The following is a 25,795-nucleotide window of genomic DNA, read 5'->3' on the forward strand; positions in this document are numbered from 1 at the left end:
GGTGGACCCCTGCTGTCCTTTTTCGGCCTCTTTGAGTGTAGGCAACCACACACAAGTGTACACACATGCATAAGACACACACACACTAAAAAGAAACATAGGTAATGCATTTTGATACCAAAGATTTTAAGTTTTAGCCTCTGATTAAATGACAAATTTTGCATCTGTACGGATAGAAAATAACTTTTAGATGGACTCTTTGCTTTAGCGATTAACCAGATCAAATTACAAGGTGTGGGGCTGGTGAGATGGCTCAGTGGGTAAGAGCACCCAACTGCTCTTCCGAAGGTCCAGAGTTCAACTCCCAGCAACCACATGGTGGCTCACAACCATCCGTAACGAGATCTGGCGCCCTCTTCTGGACTGTCTGAAGACAGCTACAGTGTACTTACATATAATAAATAAATAAATCTTAAAAAAAAAATTACAAGGTGTATTGTTGTTGTTGTTGTTATTATTAAATTTTTGTTTCTCAAAAAAAAAAAAAAAGCCGGGCGTGGTGGCATATACCTTTAATCCCAGCACTCGGGAGGCAGAGGCAGGCGGATTTCTGAGTTCGAGGCCAGCCTGGTCTACAATGTGAGTTCCAGGACAGCCAGGGCTATACAGAGAAACCCTGTCTCGAAAAACCAAAAAAAAAAAAAAAAAAAGAAAGAAAGAAAGAAAGAAAAGACAGGGTTTCTCTGTGTAGCCATGGCTGTCCTGTATCTTGTTCTGTAGAGCAGACTAGCCTCGATCTCACAGAGATCTGCCTATTTCTGCCTCCCAAAAGGTGTGTGACACCACCTGGCAAGGCAGTTGATCATTATTTATTTAATTTTTAAGTGGGTGGGTGTCTTCTATTGCCCAGGCTGCTGTCCGTCTCTGAAGACCAAGGGTTGGTTCATCCTGCCTCAGCCAGTTTATTTAAGACTACGCCCATGTCACCTCCACAGTTGTAGGGCTTTGTTTTTTTTCTGTTTTGGTTTTGCTTTGAGACAAACTCTTACTCTGCATCCCAAGATGTCATGGCAGTCAGCATCCTCCCACTTCAGCTTTTCGGCGTGCTAAGATTCCAGGTCAGCAGGTCTTATTTTACTTATTTATTTTTTCCTATATACTTAGCGTGTGTGTGTGTGTGTGTGTGTGTGTGTGTGTGTGTGTGTGTGGAGGTCAGAGGGCCAGTTAGTTATGAGAGCTGGTTCCCTCCTTCCACTAGGTGGGTCCCAGGGATCGAACTCAGGTCACAGGGCTCGGCAGCAGATACCTTTACCTTGTAAGGCAACTCCAAGGCTGGACTGGAAGGTTTTAAAAATACAAATTCTCTCTTAGTTGGATGGATGCATAGCTCAGAGAATATTCTTGTGGGCTTTTGACAAAATGACATTTTGTAGAGGTAGTGTGCTGAGTGGCCTGGAGCCCAAGGTTTGGATCTAGGGAAACACAGATTTGAGTTCCAGTGCCTCTTTCTGTTAGCTCTGGAATCTCAGTCTGGGAGCCCCAAATCCCAGTCTTCACTATTGTAAAATGTGAAATATTCATTTTATTATTGCTATGATGGTACCATTATGGAATGATTATGAGTGCTGAAGGAGATGATATATAAAAACTGCTTAATATAGATCTCATGTGAAGTGATAACTTCAACTTTCTTTCTATTAAAAGTTCATTTCAGGGGCTGGAGAGATGGCTCAGCAGTTAAGAGCACCGGCTGCTCTTCCAGAGGTCCTGAGTTCAATTCCCACTGACCACATGGTGGCTTACAATCATTGGTAATAGGATCTGATGCCCTCTTCTGGTGTGTCTGAAGACAGCCACAGTGTACTCACATACATAAAATAAATGAATAAATCTTTTTTAAAAATTTGATTTCAGCTGGGTGGTGGTGCAGTATACTTTTAATGCCAGCACTTGGGAGGCAGAGGTAAGAGGATTTCCGCCAGCCTCTCTTTTTGAGGCCAGCCTGCTCTATAGAGAGAGTTCCTGGTCAGGCCCACACACAGAAATCATATCTTACCACCCCCAAAAGGTTTTTTAAATTTATTGTTGTTGTTATTATTATTATTATTATTATTATTATTATTACATTGTGATTGTGTATGATCTCACCTATGCCATGGGTGGAATGTTCAAAGGACAACTTTGAGAAATCAGTTCCTTTTTTACCTTTACATGGGCTCTGGAGAAAGAATGTCTGCAGGCAATCAGGCTTTGGTGAAGGTCTTTATTTACCAAGCTGTCCCACCAGCACGCTCTCTCTGTCTCTCTGTCTCTCTGTCTCTCTCTCTTTCAACAGATGGGTTCTCACTGTGTTGCTGAGGCTGCTCTGGAATTCTTTGGCTCAAGCGCAGCGCTTGCCTCACCAGCATGCCTCCAAGGATAACAGAGAAAGCTATCACACCAGCTTGGATTTGCTCTGAGGTGCTTCGTGCAGTACTGGGCTCATGGCTCATGCTAAAAGGATGAAGGGATGCCATAGAACAAGTTCCCCAAAGTTTCTATCTGTCAGGTTTATGGCATCTGAGAAAAAAAATGTCAGGCTGAGGATTTGACTCAGCAGTTAAAATGTTTGTCTAGCATGAGCTACCGTTCCCTGTACACACACACACACACACACACACACACACACACTCACACACTCACACACACTCACACACACACAGAGTCAGTAGTAACTAACTACTCTCTTTAGCCCAATGCTTGGGAACTTGTCTTCTCTTGTTTGTAACTCTGGCAGTGCCCTAGCATCATGACTGGCACGTAGTAGGTCTCCAGCATGTGGCTCTTGAATCACATTAAGTAAACTGAACATCCATTTAGACATGAGCTCAAAGGTGAGCTCTGTCACCAAATAGCCATCATTTCAAAAGTGACAGTCAGTCATGAATCAAGCATGCATGCAGACTTGGCAAGCCAGGATTCCAGCTTCCTGCATTGCGGACCTCTTACGCTCCCATTCCATTCGCCTGACCTCTGAAGAGAGGGCAAACTGAGGAGCACCTGCCTGAGCAGCTAAGAGGACCTTTGATGTAGGTGCTAGCGCGCTAGCACCGCCTACGGGGGTCCAGGGTCCGAGGGTCCGTTGGTCTGTCTCTCCCAGCTACAGTTTTCCTCAGCCCCAAGAAGTGAATGGCTTCTTTCCCATCCCTCTTTTTCTTACATCCATTTTATTGTCTGGGACACTTGCCCTTGCTTTAATTGAGGGGACAGACACTTGCATGTCACTTAACTTCCTCCTGGTTTTTCAGTTAACTTTTTTTTTTTTTTTTTTTTGAGGTAGCCCTGACTGGCTGGAACTCCTATGGAGACCAGGTGTGGCTTGAATTCCCAGAGATCCTCCAGCCTCTGCCTCCACACCCAACCCTTGGCCATCCCTTTTTCCAGAATGTCTCCCCCACTGGCTATGGCATGTTGGATTCGCTGTTAGAGTCTTCCCATAGCACCTACCAATTCTTAGTAATTTTTAAAATTCTTTTCAACGACACAGGATGAAACCCAAGGCATTGTGCAGTGCTAAACATGAGCTCTAATGTGGGGCTCGCTCCATCCTGCGGTGTTCCATCCCCAGCCCGGCCGTTCTCACACAACTCACTTCTGTTCTGGACTGTGAATTCCTGAAGGATCCAGACAGGGTGTACTTCATCCATCCCTGTACCTCTAACGTTTGAGTATTCATTATTTTGCACAATATTTTGGTGGACCGTTTTATGCTAAATGAGTGAAGAGAATCAAATAATAACTGCCTAGGGAAGACAGGATGCCTTGCTGGGTAAAGGTGAAAGCCACACATGTAAATCAACTTTACACAACACCGGTATTTTATGTGCAAGCTGTAAGCCTAAATTGGGCAGATTGAGCTATTCTAACTTACATCCCAGTCATATGTCCTTGTTACTTGCTGTTTCTCTGGCCACGTGCTCATGGTACATCTCCTGTCCTGGTGGCCTCCTCCTCCTCCTCCCCCACCTCTTCCTCTTCTTCTTCTTCCTCCTCCTCCTCCTTTTCTCCACCTGCAATCACTAGCCATGTAATTGAAAACCCACCTACCTCTATCTATTGCCCAATCACAGGTTTTAGCCTTTTATCAACCAATTAATTTGGGGAGCAAAGTTTGCACAACAAAAGCTGGTATATGTGAGAATTTCCTCATGGTGGGGGCAATCAGATTTTGGGGGCCAGTACTCAACATTCAAATACATAGCAGTACCAGACCAACCCCCTACATAGGAAGGCCTGACATCAATCAGATTTGGGGGGGGCAGTATTTAACATTCGAATATATAACATTATCAGACCAACCCTCTACATACCTGACATCTTGAGCATCCCAGAGTCCATGGTGGGAGGAGAGAACTGATTTCAGAAAGTTGTCTTCTGACTGCTCATGTAGTGGCTCACATCTTTAATGCTAGCACAAGGCTGGGGCTTGGTCTACATAGTAAGTTCCAAGCCAGCCAAAGCTACACACACACATACACACACACAGACACACAGACACAGACACAGACACACACACACACACACACACACATTGTCTTAGTAGTCAGGATTTATATCCTTGCACAAAACATCATTGACCAAGAAGTAAGTTTGGGAGGAAAGGGTTTATTCAGCTTACACTTCCACATTGCTGTTCATCACCAAAGGAAGTCAGGACTGGAACTCAAGCAGGTCAGGAAGCAGGAGCTGATGCAGAGGCCATGGAGGGATGTTCCTTACTGGATTCTTTCCCTTGGCTTGCTCAGCTTTCTTTCTTTCTTTTTTTCTTCAACTCTTTCCCCCAACCCCCTTCCTTTTTCCCTCTTCGCTCCATCCATAGGTTTATTATTTGTTTCTTATTACGGATGGTTATGAGTCACCACGTGGTTGTTGGGATTTGAACTCAGGACCTCCGGAAGAGCAATAAGTGCTCTTAACCGCTGAGTCAGCTCAGCAGCCCTCAGCTTGCTTTCTTATAGAACTGAGGACTACCAGCCCAGGGATGGCACCACCCACAATGGGCTGGACCCTCCCCCCTTGATCACTAATTAAGAAATTACTAATTGAGAACAAATTGCCTTAGGTATTATGAATTGAGCTCTGCATCTTGTTGTTCTATGTCTTTGGTCAAATCTTTTCATTTTTCCATAGAAAAATGAATGTCAGATGTTTTTAGCCTAGTGGCATCTCAACTTGGTTTCTGCCACTTCTTCCAGGCTGCCACTCCTCCACTGGCTACTTCCCTGATTGGGCCTCGGGTAGCAGGGGAAGGTTTTTTTTTTTTTTTTTTTTTTTTTTTTTTTTTTTTGGTTTTTCGAGACAGGGTTTCTCTGTGTAGCCCTGGCTGTCCTGGCACTCACTTTGTAGACCAGGCTGGCCTCGAACTCAGAAATCTGCCTGCCTCTGCCTCCCGAGTGCTGGGATTAAAGGCATGCACCACCACGCCCGGCTGAGGGGAAGGTTTTTGAGTGCTCAGCTTTGAGGTAGCCAAGGCCTTCAAAAAAAAATAAACTAATGTGTGTGTGTGTGTCTTTCATTCGAGGATCCAAATAGCTCCTGCGTGTGTGTGATCCACCAGGAGCACAAAGCGATATGGCAAAAACTCACCGCTAGCTACGTGACCTCGATCCATCTCTGCTCTGACCTGGCTAGCCTCTACTTTATTATATCAATTAGCTACTCCCAGAGTCCAGCCTCAAGTGCAAATGCTTCTGGACGTAACAAGGATCAACCCACTCACCATGAGAGGAAGAAGTCACTACATCAAAATGCCTTTTAACGGGTGTGGAGGTCCATGCCTACAAATACCACTGATAAGGTAGCTGAGGCAGGAGGATTGCAAGTCTGACGTTACCCTGAGGAACTGCATAGTAACATACACACACACACACACACTCTCTCTCTCTCTCTCTTTCTCATAACAAATTAAAAGTTTTAATTAAAAAAATTGAACATCTTTAAAGTTTTGTAAATGATGTCTTGCTTGTATGTATCTCTGTGTAAGGGTGTTAGTTCCTCTGGAAGTGACGTTACAGACAGTTGTGCACTGCCATGTGTGTGCTGGTTATTGAACCCAGGGACCTATGGGAGAACAGCAAGAGCTCTGAACTATGTCTCCAGCCCCACTGACTGTCTTTTTATGTTTATTTATTTTTGTTTTATGTGTATGAGTGGTTTACCTACGTTATGTTCATGCCATGCCTGCAGAAGTGAGAGAAAGGTGTTGGATTCCCTGGCGCTGGAATTATAGATGGCTGTGAGTTGAAACTCTGTGGATCAGGGCACCCCATACACAAGTCCTCGGGGGAGAGTGAAAGTGTTGGATCAAAGCTGTAATCCCCCTCCCCTCACATCCTTGCTCACTGAGTGTCGGCCACCTAGCTGTTCTGAGATCTCCAGGAAAAACTAAATGCAGGGCTTCCTGGTGTACATCTTCAATTCAAGCACCTTGGAGACAGTGGCAGGCAGAGCTCTTGGAAACCAACCCTGTGTACAATGAGTTCAAGGCCAGTCAGGGCTAACCAAACCAAACCAAACCAAACCAAACTAAACCAAACCAAACCAAACCAAACCAAACCAAACCAAACCAAACCAAATCTCTCTTCTTCAGATTTTAGGACAAGGTAGCACAGTTGCTTGGAGCATTTTCTCCCATCTTCCTTCCTTTTCTTGTTCTCCTCCTCCTCTTCCTCCTCCTCCTTCCTCTTCTTGGAAACAGGGTCTCATTATGTAGTTCAGGGTGGACTATCCAGGAACATATACGCAGCCCAGGCTGGTTTGCCATCATTTCCGTCTAGTGCCTCTGGTTTAATATCTCTTCTTCAAGGAGCAACACTTGGCTTTCTTTTTTTTTTTTCTTTTTTTTTAAAGATTTAACATATAATAAATAAATAAATCTTTAAAAAAAACATATAATAAATAAATAAATCTTTAAAAAAACATATAATAAATAAATAAATCTTTAAAAAAAACATATAATAAATAAATAAATCTTTAAAAAAACATATAATAAATAAATAAATCTTTAAAAAAACATATAATAAATAAATAAATCTTTAAAAAAAACATATAATAAATAAATATTTATTTATTATATGTAAGTACACTGTAGCTGTCTTCAGACACTCCAGAAGAGGGAGTCAGATCTTGTTACGGATGGTTGTGAGCCACCATGTGGTTGCTGGGATTTGAACTCCTGACCTTCGGAAGAGCAGTCGGGTGCTCTTACCCACTGAGCCATCTCACCAGCCCAACACTTGGCTTTCTTACATTAATAAATCAGCTTTCTCTGTTGTAAGCCATCCCCATCATCTTCCTCATGGTTGAGTGTTGCATATGGTCAGATCTTTACGTTTTAAAACCGAAAGAAGCTGGAGCAAAATACACAATTTCTACTATTTGTTTCTGTTTTGAGACACAGGTTCTCATTATGTGGCTTCGGCTGATGGATTTCACAGGTCCTCCTGCACTCTAGGTTGACCAAGGATTGGCCATGTAGCAGAGGATGACATTCAATTGATCCTCTGCCTCCACTACTCAAGTGCTGGAAGGTGAAGGCTGGGTTTTATGGACTCTACCAGTTGAGCTAAAGCCCAGCCCTCTACCCCTTTGTGGTGTTGGGCTTTGAGCCTAGGGTGTTCTGCCTGCCAAGCAGCAGGCTGTCCTTGAACTAAATCCTAGCCCCATGGCCGTATCCTTTCTACCCTCCTTCTCCTCCCTTTGGGGTCCTGGGATTACAGATAATTACTCCATACAGATTGGCCTCTGGTTGGCTTTGTTTCTGAGAGGGGCACGCTACCCATGTAGCCCAGACTGGTATCAAACTAACTTGAGGATTACAAGTGAACACCTCTACACCCAGATGAATTTTTATTTAAAAAAATATTATTCTTTTATGTGTACAGGTGTTTTGCCTGTCTATATATCTGTACACCAAGTGTATGCATGAATTTCTAATTTTTAAAGCTGGCCAACAATTTGAAGAATGCCCAGAGGCTATGATTCCCCAGAGCCTGCCTGTTTGCAGTCTGTGCTGCTCAACCTGTAGCTATGCTTGGTAACTATTTCTGTGTTAATCATCACTCTATCGTCACCTCATTTATTATCTGTCGACTCCATGCCAGGATCCGTCTCAGTACTTCACATAGATGACCTCATTAATCTCCTAAGCCACCTGTAAGGTCATGCAAGGTTCAGCGAAGTTGAGACACTTGCCCAAGGCCACAAGGTATAAGCCGTACAAACAGATGCTAAAGGTCTGCTGGCTGATCTGCTGTGCTAAGGCACCACCTGTCTGTTGAGCCGATGCTCTGCCTGACGACTCTTATCGTTTGTTGCAGGATCGCTGTGTGTCAGGCACTGTGCTCCATTGGCCCTGATCCTACCCTTGACCGCAAGTCTAGGAAGGAACTACTGTTTGTTATCATCTGTATTTTAGGGATGAGGAGACTGAAGTGTTACTCATGGGGGTGGAGAACAAGTTGCAAACCCAATCTGATGTCACAGACCCCACTGTTAGGAGCCCCTAATTACAATTCTGTTTTGTGGGCAGATTGTAAGGTGATGGGGGAAGGGAAAATTGCTAAAAACAAAACAATCCACCACCACCACCCCCCAAAAAACTACCCAAAACAGCAACAATAACAAAAAGAATTTTCTCTAATTAATCCAAAGGTCCACAGAAACCTCAAAGAACTTCCCCACCTCGTAGTGGGTCTCGGGCAGGATTTGTGAACCTGCTAGTGAGCACTGTGGCTTGCAGGTGGCAGCAACATTAACAGTCTCTGTTAATGTTATCTGTCATATGACAGCTGTCATCCCAGCACTCAGGAGGCTGAGACAGGTGAAGTTCAAAGTAATTCTTGACTAAGTATTGGGGCCAGCCTGACCTACCTGAGCTTCTGTCTTAAAATACATACACACACACACACACACACACACACAAACACACACACACACACACACAAATAATAGCCAACTTTTCACTTCATAAATTCTATTTTTCAAAACAACATGGAAAAAATATTTGAGACAAGGTTTCTCAGTGTAGCCCTGACTGTCCTGAAACTCTATCTGTAGAACAGATTGGCCTCAAATTTATAGAGATCTGTCTGCCTCTGCCTCTTGAGTACTGGGATCAAAGGCATGCGCCACCACTGCCCAGCTCTTTCCTTCCTTCCTTCCTTCCTTCCTTCCTTCCTTCCTTCCTTCCTTCCTTCCTTCCTTCCTTCCTTCCTTCCCCTCTCCTCTCTCTCTCTCTCTCTCTCTCTCTCTCTCTCTCTCTCTCTCTTTCTTTCTTTCTTTCTTTTTTTTTTTTTTTGAGACAGGGTTTCTCTGTATAGCCCTGGCTGTCCTGGAACTCACTCTGTAGACCAGACTGGCCTCGAACTCAGAAATTCGCCTGCCTCTGCCTCAGAGTGCTGGGATTAAAGGCGTGCGCCTTTAACAAAACTGAATCTATAGAGTAAAGTTGAACAAGCGCTGAGATTTGTCTGCTTCTAAATCACGAATTGAGAGACAAGAAAAGCTTTGTTCTCAGAACCCAGTACTCTCTAAAGCAGAGATAACAAAACGCCATTTCTCCGGCTGAGGCTGTAGCTCAGTTGGCAGAGGGTTTTGCCTCGAATGTACAAAGCCCTGGGTTCAATTCTCAGCACCACATAAAGCCAGTCTGGTAGCCTACAACTGTAATCCCAGACTTGGGGGCGGGAGCTGTGGAGGCAGAAGGATGGGAAGTTCAAGGTAATCGTCAGCTATGTGGTGACTTGAGACCAACTTGGGATACATGCAGCTCTGTATTTCAAGTTAAAATAAAGTCAAGGACCATTTCTAACAAGTATTATTCAACTCTCCTCCCTAAATCTACAAGCACAGATCAAAACATTTAAACAAAGTCAAAACAGTCCAACACAAGAAGACCTTATTATAGGAGGCCGTTATGCTTCTCTGAGAAGCAAATGGAACAGGAAAGCCTTAAACAAAAGATAAGAGGGGCTGGGCCGAGAAATTGCTTGCTCCCAGCATCCCTCTGGCATACAACACCCTCTAACCTGAACTTTCCCCCAGGATTTCCTCCCTATATAATTCAGACATTTTGGTCTCTCTGTCTTTCTCTCTTCTCTCCCTCTCTGCAGGTGTGGCTTTCTCTCTTTCTCTTCCCCTTCTCCTATGTCTCCTTCTCCATGGCGACTTTCCTGGCCTGGTTCCTTGGAACCAGTGAACTCACCCACTCAGAGAAGTTTCCCAGTAAGCCTGAGTTTATTATATATATATTTTAATCTTATTTGAGCTAGCTCATTTTGCCAGCACAGAAATAATTTATCACTAATTAAAGGAACTATTTTTCTGAAAAGCAATTTTTTTTTTTTTTTGGTTTTTCGAGACAGGGTTTCTCTGTGTAGCCCTGGCTGTCCTGGCACTCACTTTGTAGACCAGGCTGGCCTCGAACTCAGAAATCCGCCTGCCTCTGCCTCCCGAGTGCTGGGATTAAAGGCGTGCGCCACCACGCCCGGCGAAAAGCAATTTTTAAGAATGACAAGCCATACATTTTTGTACGGTACATTTAATTACAATTTAATAATAGATGTTGCCTGAAGGGTGTAACCATCTGGTGTCCACAACCCACCTTCGCATCTCCAGAGTTGTCGTGATTTCTGTCCACACCTCCACTTTCTTTTTCTTTCTCTTTTTCTTTCCTTCCTCCTTTCTCTTTCTCTTTCTCTCTCTCTCTCTCTCTCTCTCTCTCTCTCTCTCTCTCTCTGAGTTATTTACTTATTTTATGTATGTGAGTACATACTGTAGCTGTCTTCAGACACACCAGAAGAGAGCATCAGATCCCATTACAGATGGTTGTCAGTCACCATGTGGTTGCTGGGAATTGAACTCAGGACCTCTGGAAGAGCAGTCAGTGCTCTTAACCACACTAAGCCATCATCTCTCCAGCCTGCACACCTCCAATTTCATGAGATGATGTTGAGGTACACGCTAACATTCATGACTTGTTGTTTTAGAGACAGCAATATAACAAGGAAGTATTGAGGGAAAAAGTACATTGATTGATTGATTGATTGATTGATTGGAGAGCACATGTGGGCTACAGGGAAAATATGGAGGGTGGAGGCCTCGGTTCTCTCCTTCCACTATTCTGGTTCTGGGGAGGCAACTCAGGGCATAAGGTTTGGTGGTAAGCTGCTCTTCCCAAGTGAGCCATCTCACTGGCTCAGGAGGGAAGTACTTTTAAAAATAAGATTTACTTATTTTTTTAATTACATGTATTTGAATGTTTTGCCTATGTGTGTCTACCATATGCATGCAGTGCCCATGGATGCCAGAAGAGGGCATCAGATCTCCTACAATAAGAGTTTAAGAGGTTGTCAGCTGCCTTGTAGCTGCTAGGACCCAGGTCTGCCAGAGCAACAAGAGCTCTTAAGCCCAGATCATTTCTTCAGCCCCGGCTGTAGTTGTATTGGTCTCTCCTAGTAGGTTATCTTCTTATTTGGTTTTAATTTGCATATATCTAACACCCTTCATGTATTATTTGTAAAATAATTTGTACTGTTTATCTTTCTTGCTACAAAGTGTATTCAAGCCTTCTGTAAAAAAAAAATAGAGTGTCACTGGGCAGAGTTGGCACATGGACAGGGGCAGATGAGTCTGGATCTCTATGTTCCAGGCCAGCCTGGTCTACAGAGTGAGTTCCAGGACAGCCAGAGCTACACACAGAGAAATCCTGAATTGAAAATTCACACACACACACACACACACACACACACACACACATGCCATTTATTTATTTATTTGTTTGTTTGTTTATTTATACTAGGACTTGAATCTTGAACATCTTGTGTGCAAGGCAAGCATTCTACCACTGAGTTAATTCCCTAGTCCCTGGGTTATCTTTTTTTTTAAAAGACTTATTTATTTCATGTATATCGGTACACTGTTGCTGTCTTCAGACACACCAGAAGAGGGTATCGGATCCCCATTACAGATGGTTGTGAGCCACCATGTGGTTGCTGAGAATTGAACTCAGGACCTCTGGAAGAGCAGTCAGTGCTCTTAACTGCTGAGCCATCTCTCCAGGTTATCTTTTAACTGAGATAGTTTTGTTGTATATTCCATACTGGTCTTTTGTTGATTATATGCTTTGCAACTATGTTAATCCTGCTCTAGAACTTGTCTTTTCATCTTATTTTATCTATTTTAGAAGGGCAAGCAAAGTTCACTGAGAATTAATGAAAGAGCTCCTTGAAGCTGAAAAGGAACCTGCAAATGACTTGAATTTACCTTTTTGTTTTTTTTTAAAAGATTTATTTATTTATTGTATATGCGTACACTGTAGCTAAACAGATGGTTGTGAGTCATCATGTAGTTGCTGAGATTTGAACTCAGGACCTCCGGAAGAGCAGTCAGTACTCTTATCCACTGAGTCATCTCGCCATTCCTACCTTTTTAATTCTTTTTTTTTTAATTTATTTATTTATTATATTTAAGTACACTGTAGTTGTCTTCAGACACTCCAGAAGAGGGAGTCAGATCTAGTTACAGATGGTTGTGAGCCACCATGTGGTTGGTGGGATTTGAACTCCGGACCTTTGGAAGAGCAGTCGGTGCTCTTACCCACTGAGCCATTTCACCAGCCCTATATTTTTAATTCTTATATGGCCTTAAAACCCAAAAGCTTATTTTTAGGTGACATGCAATTATTACGATTATGCTTATTATACATGGTTACTTTTTAAAAAATATTTATTTATTTATTTATTTAATATATGTAAGTACACTGTAGCTGTCTTCAGACACTCCAGAAGAGGGCATCAGATTTCATTACAGATGGTTGTGAGTCACCATGTGGTTGCTGAGATTTGAACTCAGGACCTTTGGAAGAACAGTCTGCACTCTTAACCGCTGTGCCATCTCACCAGCCCACATTGTTACTTTTTAAATATTTATTCCAGTTGTGTATAGGTGAGTATTTGCTTGCGGTATGTGCACATGAGTTCAAGTGCTCACATAGCCAGAGGTTCACAACCCCTGGAGCTGTAGTTACAGTTGTGAGCTGTCTGATAGATGGTGCTGGGAACAGAACTCAGCCCCTTTCAAGAAGAGCAAGTTCTTAACCACTGACCCATCTCTCCAGCCATTATTGTTGTTGTCATTGTTGTTATTATTATATTACCAGACAGCAGCTGGCTGGCCTGCATTGTTTTTTGTTGGGTTTGTTTGTTTTGAGACAGGGTCTCACTATGTAATTCTGGTTGGCTTGGCCTGGAACTCTGTAGACCAAACTGATTTTGAACTCAGCAATATTCCAACCCTTGTCTCCAGAGCATTTAGGAATACTGGTGTGTGACGCCACAACTGGGTTGTAATTTATTGCTTTTTTGTTGTTGTTGTTTTTTGTTTTTTTGAGACAGGGTTTCTCTGTATAGCCCTGGCTGTCCTGGAACTCACTCTGTAGACCAGGCTGGCCTCAAACTCAGAAATCCACCTGTCTCTGCCTCCCAAGTGCTGGGATTAAAGGCGTGTGCCACCACCGCCCGGCTTGTTGCTATTTTTAATGTTATAGATTGCGTATTTGAAAGGTATAAGTTTTTCCTATGCTTCCCTCTGTATGTATCGTATGTATACTTTTCGGTCTAATATGGGTGTAACCCATGGGTTTGGCATTTAAAAAGATCCTCCAGCAGTGGCAAGAAGGGGGTCTGGAGGGTGATATAGCCCTGGAGACTGGAATGAGTGCCACTTAGGAACAGATGGTGGCTTCCACTAGGTAATCGTTAGTGGGAAAAAAATTCAAACAGTTGGGAGTGGAGGGTGTAGAATGTCTGCGCTTAAGAGGTTGGGTTCTGTACTTTCACAAAACACCGCGGGTAACTTGTTTGTAAGTTTTTTGCACTTCAAACTGGCTCTCAATAGTTTGAGACAAACTGGACTTCTTTTGTAGAGCACAACACACACATCCTTTCTTGGGCATCGCCGGGAGAGTCAGTTCCCGAACGTGTCCTCCCAAGTCCCGAGACCTTCGCCTTGCTCACAACTGGGCAAGCTGCCCAAATCCGTTTATATGCAGTGCACCGGACTCTGGCGGCGCATGCCCAGATCGGCAGAGTAGGGGGTCAGGCGCCTCGCAGCGAAGGGCCGGCAGTTCCCGCCATTTTGTCCCGCTCGCCACACTGCTGGCCACTGCAGTGGACTACAAGTCCCGTGAGGCTCCGCGGCGGCACTTCCTACCCTCCTCACTGTCCGGCCCGCTCCCTCCGCCCCCCCCCCTCCCCTGGGGCCGAAGGCTCTGGCTGGAGCCAGGCGGCCAGAGACCAGGTAGGATTTCCGGGAGAAAGTGCTGGGGAACCCGAGGAGGCAGCGGCGACCTGGGTAAGTTCTCCAAACTTGGGAAAGTGAGCACCTCCCGCGCGCGCGGAGCAGCGGCAGGCTCGGCTCGGCTAGGGGTCGCGGGCCGAGCCTGGGTGGGGGGGTTAGCGGCGCCCGCGGCGGTCCGTGCAGCCAGGGCGTGGCGGGCGGTAGCCTCCTCCCTCCCCGGCCCTCCCACAACGGTCCCGCGGCGGTGTCCCCGCCTGTGGCCGGCCGGCGCACACTCGCGCTCTCCGCCCCCCAGCCTCCGCGGGGCCCTTTTGTCTGCGCCGCTTTTCCCCCTTTTGTGGCAGCGCAGGGAGTCGCGGTCTCCAGGGGAGCCCGCACGTCCTGCTGGGGACTGCGCCCTGGGGATCTGGTTACTGTAACTGGATCGGGTCAAAGTCCATCTTTCAAAAGTGACCTCCCTCAGACCTCTGCATCCTGGCTGAGCAGAGAAGAGGCTTAGGAGCCTGGCATAGTTTCAGTGGAAACCTGGAAGTTATTGTCCAACTTCTTTCTTAAATGTCAGCCTCCGGTAGCTAGGGATCAGAACTCAAGGCGCTTTTCTCCTCCAGTGAATGGAGTCTAAGAAAAAAAAGCGAGACTTAGAGCCTCAATCCCGGAAACCGAGAAAGAGTGGAAATTTGCTGCGATACGTGTGGCAGCTGGGATGGAGGGGGTGGGTGGTGGTGGAGTGTGTGTGTGTGGGGGGGGGGGGGTGCGGCGGCGGCGGCGGCGGCGGCGGCGGCAAAGAACTCAAGCGAATCATTGCTTCGGAAACCTGAAAATTGGAGCAGAGTGATTACCAGGACATCATTCATTGCCTGCAGTCTTCGGCACTTCATTTTCCCACGCAGCTCCTCGACTCTCCAGACTACATCCCTTTCTCTTTTTTTAAACAACAACTCCACAAAGAAAAAGTCAGCTCACTGAAAGCACCTGCTTTGTAGAAAAACCTAGAAACCCAGTAGATTCTAGAAAGCATTTTAAAAAAAAGGGGGTTGAAAAAAAAGGCGATTTAGGGAAAGAGTGATAAAATATGTATTTACCGATGAATTGTGTGGATTTGATCCAGTTTGGTTAGATAATGGTAACTGTATGTTCCATCGAAGAACGAATCTTGAGACTTACCCGCTTTATAAAGGCCAAGGTAGAGATCCTTTGAAAAATCGATTAGTATTTCAAATTCCTTGAGTGAAGACAGTTGGGACTCCTTTGAATCAGGAAAGGTGTTTTGAGACGAAATTTCCACCCTAGACATGTAGGTAAATAAAGCCTTCATTATTCTGACATTTCATAATGGAAATGACTTTGAGACTCTTAGGTTGTGTTAATGTATCAAGGTGGTAGATCTTTAATACAGGCTGTCAGTTGTCTTTCCTAGCTAGTTGGGGGTGGCACATCCCTGTAACCCCAATACTCTTGTGGCTATGGCAGGAGGGGGAGCATGAATTCAAGACCAGCTAGGTCTATGTAGACCTATTGTAGATAGGATCTATTGAGACCTTGTCTCAAAAAAAAGAAAGTTTCTTGAATGTGTCTGGGAGGGTGGGAAGTGGGGACAGTACAGCAGTGGCTTTAGAGAACTCTGTGGAGTTGGTTCTCCTACTTTCCTGTGGGTTCCTGGAACGGAACTCAGATGGCCAGGCTGGCACGGCAAGAGCCTTTACCATCTGAACCATTTTGCTAGCCCACAATTTTTTTTTTCTGTTTTTTTTTTTTTTTTTTTTTTTGTTGTTGTTGTTGTGCTGGGAATAGAATCCAGGGTTTTGACCATGTGCAGCACGTGCCTCTAGCCCCAGCTCTTCTTCAGTCCCTGGGAATAGGCATTTATTTATTTCCTTGAGATTGGGCCACTGTGGGCTTGGGCTTTCCACCTGCCTTTGCCTTTCCAAGTGGTAAGATTATTCTAGTGGCACCACCCCACCGCACCTCTTAAGCTGTGAATTTCTAGCAGGATCACTACATTCTGGTTTATTTACTCAAACAGGATAGTGGTGTCCATGTTATTTTTGAAAGTTGTATATGTTGTATAAATCTTATTAATACACATTGTGTAACTATTACAATCCTCAGCACATTTACGTGAGGTATTGGTTCTCACTTTATAGTTGATGCGGCCTTGCCTCTAAAATGTTAAGTAACTGGCCCAAAGCCATTCCGTTAGCCCAGGTAGGAAAGCTGAACCAAAGAGCAAACCTAGGGCTTTCTGTTTCCTCAGATTTAGTGCAGCTATCAATCATATGTCCACAAACTGCTTTAATTTGTTGAGATCTGAATATAAGAGAATATTTTCCATTCCGAATAAACTGATTCATAAGGAACTGAAATTCATAGAACCATGAAGTCTTTTCCATAATATTGCTGCCTTCACTCTGGCTTGTTTATCCCGTGTCTAGGCAGAATAGCAATTTTATGGGGCCTTGGGGACAAAAGGGTGATGAATTACTAAGTTGTGGTTTTAAGCTTTTATTAAAAGGTGGTTACATTTGAGGCCAGCCTGGTCTTCATAACAAGTTTTAGGTCAGCCAGAGCTACACAATAAGACCATGTTTTGTAAAAAAAGAAAAAAAAGAAAAAAAAAAAAAAGGACAGAAGCTGATTAAAGGTTTGTTAAAAATTATGTATGTAAGAGAAGTAGGTAAGGCAGCGTTGGCTCCTGAGACCTAACTCTGAAAACAGTTCAAATGCATGTACTTTTTTAGAGTCTGCGGAGTTAAAAACTTTTGGTGAGACTTAACCTGCAGTTCAGCCTGGGTTTTCAGTCAGTACACGCCATGACATCAGTGACATCAGCAATAGCAACCGACTTCAGCTCTTGTACTAGATTGTGAAGTAAAATGCATAACATTCCAGTGGAATTGAGTCAGTGTAATTAGTCTGTGTTCTTTCTGTTAGTTTTCTCTCTGGGGGATAGGATTGAAATGGAGCTTGTACATAGCCCAGGCTACCCTCCACCTCACTGCTGCCTCTGCCTTCTCAGGGCTAGCCTGGAAACTAGTTTAGCCTTTACACTAATGGGTGCACGCTTCAGCTCTGTCTTGCTTTGGTACTGTATAGTGAGGGCTTATTCCCCACTCCTCTCTTCAAATGACGGTCTGTTTTATTTCCAGATCCATCTTTTTACTCATTTAGCCATGAGTGAAAGTTAATGCTTTAGGTCCCGAGGACAGAGCAGTGAAACTATTTTCACCTCTGGAGGTTTGCAGACCTTACAGACTGATTCCAGGTTGGGGTAGGCGAAGAGACAGATGGTAAATGCACACCAAATATAAGTCTCAGCCGGGCGTGGTGGCGCACACCTTTAATTCCAGCACTCGGGAGGCAGAGGCAGGCGGATTTCTGAGTTCGAGTCCAGCCTGGTCTACAGAGTGAGTTCTAGGACAGCCAGGACTACACAGAGAAACCCTGTCTCGAAAAAACAGAAAAAAAAAAAAACAAAACAAAAAAACCAAAAATATAAGTCTCAATCATTGGACAGCCAGCTTAATCTCTCTCCTTTTTCCCCCCAAGTATTGACCTTGTTTGCTTGTTTTTTTCTTTCTGCCTTGTTTGTTTTTAAAGATTTACTTTTTTTTTTAAATGTATTTATTTATTATATCTAAGTACACTGTAGCTGTCTTCAGATGCACCAGAAGAGGGCATCAGATCTCATTACAGATGGTTGTGAGCCACCGTGTGGTTGCTGGGATTTGAACTCAGGACCATTGGAAAAGCAGTCAGTGCTCTTAACCTCCGAGCCATCTCTCCAGCCCAAGATTCACTTATTTTTAAATGTATGAGTACACTGTAGCTGTTTTCAGACACACTACAAGAGGGCATTAGATTCCACTACAGGTGGTTGTGAGCCACCATGTGGTTGCTGGGATTTGAACTCAGGACCTCTAGAAGAGCAGTCAGTCCTTTCACCACTGAGCCATTTCTCCAGACCCAGCTTAATCTCTTATTTTAAAAATTAACTTGTTTTGTTTGAAACATGGTCTTTCTTTATATAATAGCTCACACTGGCCTGAAACTCACTATATAGCTGAGGCTAGCCTGGCACTAGAAATGATCCTCCTGCCTCAGTCTCAAAAGTGCTGAGATATAGGCCTGTACCACATAGCTGGATTTATGTCACATCCATGGGCCTTAGGTTTTCATCTTGAACATGGGGCAAATGGTTTCTTGCTTTACCTAATGGGATGTTTCCAGGAATGGCCTGAGCACCTTCTTCTTCCTCCTCCTCCTCTTCTTCCTCCCCTCTCTCCTTCTCCTGGGGTGCTGACTTTTACATGCGTGCTGTGACCTGCACATGTGCACAGTCAGACAGACAGACAGATAGACACACACACACACACACACACAAAATAAATAAGCTGGAGTTGGAGAGATTACCCAACAGTTGAGAGCGCTGTGTGTTTACAGTGGATCCAGGTTTACTTCCTAGCACCTACTTCATGGCTTATAACCATCTGTAAGTCCAAGGATCAGATGTCCTCTTCTGGCTTCTAAGGGCCGCATGCTCACATGTGGTGCATATCTATATCTATATCTATGTCTATATCTATATCTATCTATCTATCTACATATAGGAAAACACGTATATAAAAATTTTCTTTTCTTTTTTTTTTTTTAAAGATTTATTTATTTATTATATGTAAGTACACTGTAGCTGTCTTCAGACACTCCAGAAGAGGGCGCCAGATCTCGTTATGGATGGTTGTGAGCCACCATGTGGTTGCTGGGATTTGAACTCTGGACCTTCGGAAGAGCAGTCGGGTGCTCTAACCCACTGAGCCATCTCACCAGCCCCCATAAAAATTTTCAAATGAAAATACAATTTAGAGCTGGGCAGTAGTGGCACATGCCCTCAGTCCCAGCATTCAGAAGGCAGAGCATGGTTGAGTTCTGAGTTCGAGGCCAGCCTGGTCTACAGAGTGAGTTCTAGGACAGCCAGGGCTACATAGGGAAACCCTGTCTTGAAAAACCAAAAAAGAAAAGAAAAATCTAATTAATAAAAAATAAATATATAAAATTTTGATAGGGACTAAACAATTGTATTGTTTTATTTGAGGCTGTGGTCACACTTTATAGCATGACCCTTGTTGGCCTGGACCTCACTGGCCTTGAAATTGCAATGATTCTCTTGGGTTTTGGGATTAAAGGCATGTACCAATATGTCTAGTTTAATTTGTTTTGGGCTAGACAGTGGTAACTCACATCTTTAATCCTTGCCCTCAGAAGGCAGAGGTTGGTGGATCTCTGAGTTCAAGGCTAGCCTGGCCTACAGAGTAAGTTAAGTTCCAGGATAACTAGGGTTACACAAAGGAACCCTGACTGGGGGAAAAGATTGTGTTTTGGTAAGCAGTACAGGAAGCAGCACAGACAGTTGTTTGAGATGGGGTCTCCTATCGGCCTGGAACTCTCCAAGTCCGTCAGGCTGCTTGGCCAGCAAGCCTCAGGAGTCTTCTTGTTCTAGCCAGCATATCTTCCGGTGGTTAGACTCAGACCGTCACGGTTGCAAGACAGCGCTTTCCAGAGGGAACTGTCGCCCAAGCCCTAAGGTTATTCTAGGTCGAGGGAATTTTGAGCATAAGAATGAAATGGAGGGTAAACATGTTTAGCTGTTTGTCTAGGGAGAGAGTGGTCTGGAATGCTGAGAGTGTGTTCCACTTGGTTTTCAACACTCTGATTCTCATAACCCCTCCAGACAGCTTGAACAAAGCAACGGTGTCCACCCTGGACGCCTGGACACACACAGCAAGGGTGCACATGGACGGCTCGTCACCGAGACTCCTGTCCTGGTGTGGTGGCTCCCACTTGTAATCCCAGCATCCAGGGGGCTTAGCTGAGGTTTGCAGTGAGTTTGGGCCACACTAGGCACAAAGTTCTAGGCCATTCTGGATTACAGGGTAAGGCCAGGGTTTGAAAACAACCCCCCCAAATTAACTAGACATGACCTTTTTTTTTTTTTGTGCTGTTAGAAACCAAATCCTATGAAATTGTTTTCCATTGAACTTCATACAAAGATAGCCCTTGGTTCTTTAGATTTAGTAGCACTTTTTTTTTGGTAGCTTATTATAAATCTTCTAACAGCTAGGAATTTCTTTATATTTCCTTTTCTTCCTCTTTTTTTCCTTTTTTTTTTTTTTTTAACCATGTACTTGTGGGCTGGCCTAGAACTTGCTATGTAGGTCAAGCTAGCCTCTTTTTTATTGTATTTTTTTTAAAGATTTATTTATTTATTTTATGTATGTAAGTATACTGTAGCTGTACAGATGGTTGTGAGCCTTCATGTGGTTGTTGGGAATTGAATTTTAGGACCTCTGCTCACCCCACTTGCTCTGGTCAACTCCACTCACTCAGGCCCAAAGATTTATTATTATCCATAAGTACACTGTAGCTGACTTCAGATGCACCAGAAGAGGGCATCAGATCATATTAGGGGTGGTTGTGAGGTACCATGTGGTTTCTGGGATTTGAACTCAGGACCTTTGAAAGAACAGTCAGTGCTCTTACCTGCTGAGCCCTCTCCCTAGATGACCTCTTAACTCACAGAGGTCAGACTGCCTCTGCTTCCTGACTGTTGGGATTAGAGGACCACCCCTGGCTCAATTCAGCTTTTTTGACTGCTTTTTCTTGCTTAATCACAAGCCATACTTTCCTATTTGTTGACTCTCTGGCTTTTTAGACCCTTTTTCTTTGGCTTTACACACATTCATACCACATTACACACAGGAACATATGTACTGGCCATTTAAAGTAATATGATCTGGCAGCTCTGGAATAAACTTCCCTTGCTGTGGGTTTCTTTTGGTCTTGCTTGGTAGCTTTCTTGGACTAAACTTGTAAAGTGCGTTCTTTGTTCTATGTACCAACTGCAGTCTGCACTTGTTTGGCTTAGTGGTTAAGTAATGATTAGACAGAGATTGCCCTAAGTGCTGTGAGCCAGTAAGCTTTCCAGCTTTTGCTGAGGGCCTCTGGTGAGGCCCTTACTACCCATGACATGGCAGTGGTGGGGGCACATATAAGCAGGGAAGAGGTCAGGCACAGGTCTTTATAACAGCTTGCCCTCTCAAAAACTTAACAGTTCTCTCAAAGTACCTAACTGTTCCCTCTCCATTATGTCCTAGCTCCTAAAGGTTCAATTTCCCAGTACCAGCACCCTGGGGACAAGGTTCTTGACACATCTAAGCCTCAGCAGGCATCAGCTCAGAGCTCTTGATTCCATACACTAACATCTCATTCTTTACCATTCAGAGCCCCTCTGTTGGTATACCACAGCGCACATAGGATGGGATACCATTGTACACATAGGATGGTATACCACAGCACACATAGGTTAGGATACTACAGCACACATAGGATGGGATACCACAGCACACATGGTATGATATACCACAGTACACATAGGATGGTATACCATTGTACACATAGGATGGTATATCACAGCACACATAGGTCAGGATACCACAGCACACATAGGTTGGGATACCACAGCACACATAGGATGGGATACCACAGCACACATGGTATGATATACCACAGTACACATAGGATGGTATACCATTGTACACATAGGATGGGATACCACAGCACACATGGTATGATATACCATAGTACACATAGGATGGTATACCATTGTACACATAGGATGGTATACCACAGCACACATAGGTTAGGATACCACAACACACATAGGATTGGATACCATTGTACACATAGGATGGTATTCCATTGTACACATAGGATGGTATACCACAGCACACATAGGTTAGTATACCACAACACACATAGGATGGGATACCACAGCACACATGGTATGATATACCACAGTACACATAGGATGGTATACCACAGTACACATAGGATGGTATACCATTGTACACATAGGATGGTATACCACAGCACACATAGGTTAGGATACCACAACACACATAGGATGGGATACCACAGCACACATGGTATGATATACCACAGTACACATAGGATGGTATACCACAGTACACATAGGATGGTATACCACAGTACACATAGGATGGTATACCATTGTACACATAGGATGGTATACCACAGCACACATAGGTTGGGATACCACAGCACACATAGGATGGGATACCACAGCACACATGGTATAATATACCACAGTACACATAGGATGGTATACCATTGTACAGCATACATAGGATCATATACCACAGCTTCTGTGGTAAACTAGCTAGCTCTGGAGCTGGGCTACTCTGTTGATTGGTTCTTAGGCTGGTCCTCAGAGCTTTCTGCCATCTTCCTGCAAGAGAGAACAACTTTGGAGGTTACCAAGGATACTTTGAGGCCTTCCGGTCTGCCTGTCAGATGACGGTTAATCTCTCTTACCTGTTTGTTTTCTTTTTCTGTCATAGTGGTTGAGCCCGACAGTAATTTCTCAATTCCACTGTCATTATAACTACTGTTTCCTTGTCTTGCAGTCAAGTAGTACATTCCTTCCCATGGCACCACCTGCCACTGCTGAAACTCTTAAGAGTTGGACCCGCAACACCTTGTGCCAGGGGAAATCTGTGCTGTATGTCTGACCCTGTATCTGCCCTGCCCTGTAGTTTACATCAAAACCCCATCTTTAAACCCAGTTCTCTCTGCTAATAATTGATCCCAGTTGAGTTTACATCCATACTGCTGATCAGGGAATGACAAGACCGTAGAGAGATTGGTTAGGAAACTGGCCTAAGCTAGATGAGGCAGATTTGACCCTCAAGAAGTTGAGTAAATATTTATACTCAGTCAACATTCTTAGCTTGCCATGGTATTGGGGACCTTTAATTCTAGTACTCAAGAGGCAGAGACAGGAGCAGCTCCATAAATTGGCAAGCCAGCTACTAAGTGAAACCAGGTCTCAAAAGAATCAGGGCTGGAGAGATGGCTCAGTGGTTAAGAGCACTGAGTGCTCTTCCAGAGGTCCTGAGTTCAGTTCCCAGCAACCACAAGGTGACTCACAACCATCTGTAGTGGGAATCCAATGTCCTCTTCTGGTGTGTCTGAAGACAGAGTACTCATATACATAAAATAAATAAACAAATATTTAAAAAAGCAAAGCAAAATAAAACATTTTTCTGTTGCTTTATTTTCATACGTGAGTAGCCTAAATTTAGATTCCTGTACCTAAAAAGATAATTTCTTCTATAAAATTACTTCCCTCCCTAAAAATATACTTCTTATTTCTGCTCAGAGATGCATATAAGTTGTTTTGTTATTTATGTAATTAGCTTTTGAGGCAGGGTCTTTTTACTTAGGGTCCAGATAGCTCGGGCTATCTGGAACTTACTCTGTAGACCAGGCTGGCCTCAAACTCACAGAGATCCACCTGTCTCTGCCTCTCAGGAGTGAGATTAGAGTGGTGTGCCACAAAGCAGGTTTGTTTTTGATTTACACAAAACTTTGCCCTTTTCTTTATATATTGAATGCAAGATGGAGATTTAACATGTTGTAGGAGACTGAGGATAATGTATTTAAAAATGAAAAGTACTGGGAGCTTGTCTCAAAAAGCAGGAAACAACACACACACATTAGACTTAGATTTTTCCTGATATTTTAGTTTGTTGTGCTTGTATCCCAATAATACCCCTGAAAACTCCCAGAAGGCAGTGTTCATTTTAAAATAATTACTTACCCTGTGTGTGCGTGTGAGTGGCTGTGTGAGTGTGGGCTCGCATGCATGGCAGTGTCCGTGGGAAAGTCGAGAACTGTCAGTTCTTCTTGTCATTTGTGGTACTTTTGTGTTTTTTTTTTTTTTTTTTTTTTTTTTTCCGAGACAGGGTTTCTCTGTGTAGCCCTGGCTGTCCTGGAACTCACTCTGTAGACCAGGCTGGCCTCGAACTCAGAAATCCGCCTGCCTCTGCCTCCCGAGTGCTGGGATTAAAGGCGTGTGCCACCATGCCTGGCACTTATTAAAGTGTTAGTGAGTTGGGTTTATTTCTTTTCTTTTTTCTTTTTTTTAAGTGGTTGTGAGCCACCATGTGGTTGCTGGGATTTGAACTCGGGACCTTCGGAAGAGCAGTCAGTGCTCTTAACTACTGAGCCATCTCGTCAGCCCCCAAGTTGGGTTTATTTCAAAGAAATTTACAAAATGGTAAATTTGATGTCTTCAGTATTGTTTTTACCTTTTCTCTTTTCAGAAGCTACCCCTCCTCTCCCTACGCTGGTCAGCAGTGGGATGGAAGATCCATCGGGTGAGTGTAGCCTGCTTTTTTACTGATGCTCGCCCTTACCTGTTGCAGCTTTGAGTGCATCATCTCACGCTCAGGATGCTGATGTAGAACAGTGCCTCTCAGACTTTGTGCTCTCAGCATCCGTTCATACTCTCATCTGTTAGCTTTTGTCCTTTATTTTATTTTTAGTTTTTGCTTTTGAGATGGGATCTCTACCTAGTCCTGGCTGTCCTGGAGCTCATGTAAACCAGTCTGCCTCGAACTCACAGAGATCCTCCTGCCTCTGCTACCACGCCCAGCACTAGGGGTTTGGTGTTCTTGTTTGTTTGCTTGGTTGGTTTTCTAAAACTTATTTATCTTTATGTTATGTGCATTGGTGTGAGGGTGTCAGAGACCCTGGAACTGGAGGTACAGACATTTGTGAGCTACTCAGGACCCCTGGAAGAGCAGCCAGTGCTTTTAACCGCTGAGCCATCTCTCCAACCCCATTTGTTTTGCTTTTTTTTTTTGAGACAGGATTTAATTGTAGCTCCAGCTGGCCTGGAACTCACTATGTAGACCAGGTTGGTCTTGAACTTTCAGAGATCCCTCTGCCATTACCTCCTGAGTGCATGACAGTGCTGGACTCCATTCCATGGTTAGGAGAGACACATACCTCCTGTGTATATGCAGGCATTGTAAAACGAGCTGTGTCCCCAGCCCTTAGGAATTGTATTTGAGATATTAATTCAGTTTATTTTCTTCTGTCTTACTCTGTTGCCATTGATGTGACTGAGGCTGAACTTTCTGACCTGGTAATCATAATCAGGAAGTTCAGGTTACATTTTTTACCTCAATTGAGACGACATACGTTTGTTTGTTTGTTTTGCTGGTTTTAATGCGCCTAGGTGGCTGAGCATGTTTTTTTTAGAAGTATAGCTAGCTCATTGGGAGATCTTAGTTTGAACACTAGAGGGCAGACAGCACCTTGTTTGTCAACCTAGTTTTGTCATCAGGTTATTCTTGAAATTATTTTGAGGATTGGAGAGACTGAACTTCTTTTCACAGCACCGTGACTGTTCCTAAAGATAGTGTTGATATAACAAGCTGCAGATAGTGAGATGTCACCCTGCACGGGGACACGCATGCAGGGGGCTATCCTCCAGCGGTCAGAGGACCACACCTACATTGTGTGAGATCTTTTCAAAGAACAGGGAAGTCGGAAGGAAGGGGGGAAGGAAGGGAGGGAGGGGAGGAAAAGAGAACAAAGCACAGGGAGATAAGTGAGACGGAAATGACCATGGCTGGACAGTGTGTGTAACACC

General features: G+C 44.0%; 1 protein-coding gene across 2 annotated transcripts in view; it reads left to right on the forward strand.

Moving 5' to 3' along the window:
• Positions 1-14,138: 14,138 nt before the first annotated feature.
• The window catches only part of Phactr4 (phosphatase and actin regulator 4), a 72,511-nt gene continuing 60,854 nt past the window's right edge, over positions 14,139-25,795 (forward strand). Inside the window, exons 1-2 of one of the 2 annotated variants that reach the window (XM_085838883.1) lie at positions 14,140-14,331; positions 24,459-24,512. In XM_085838883.1, coding sequence (XP_085695009.1) covers positions 24,497-24,512 — 16 coding nt within the window. In that variant the 5' untranslated portion in view covers positions 14,140-14,331; positions 24,459-24,496. Of the gene's footprint in view, positions 14,332-24,458; positions 24,513-25,795 lie in introns of both variants that reach the window. The other variant, XM_085838884.1, reaches the window with a different exon arrangement.

The sequence above is a fragment of the Mus caroli genome, unplaced genomic scaffold (assembly GCF_978045245.1).
Source record: "Mus caroli unplaced genomic scaffold, Mus_caroli_1 scaffold_6, whole genome shotgun sequence".
Taxonomy (NCBI): Eukaryota; Metazoa; Chordata; class Mammalia; order Rodentia; family Muridae; genus Mus; species Mus caroli.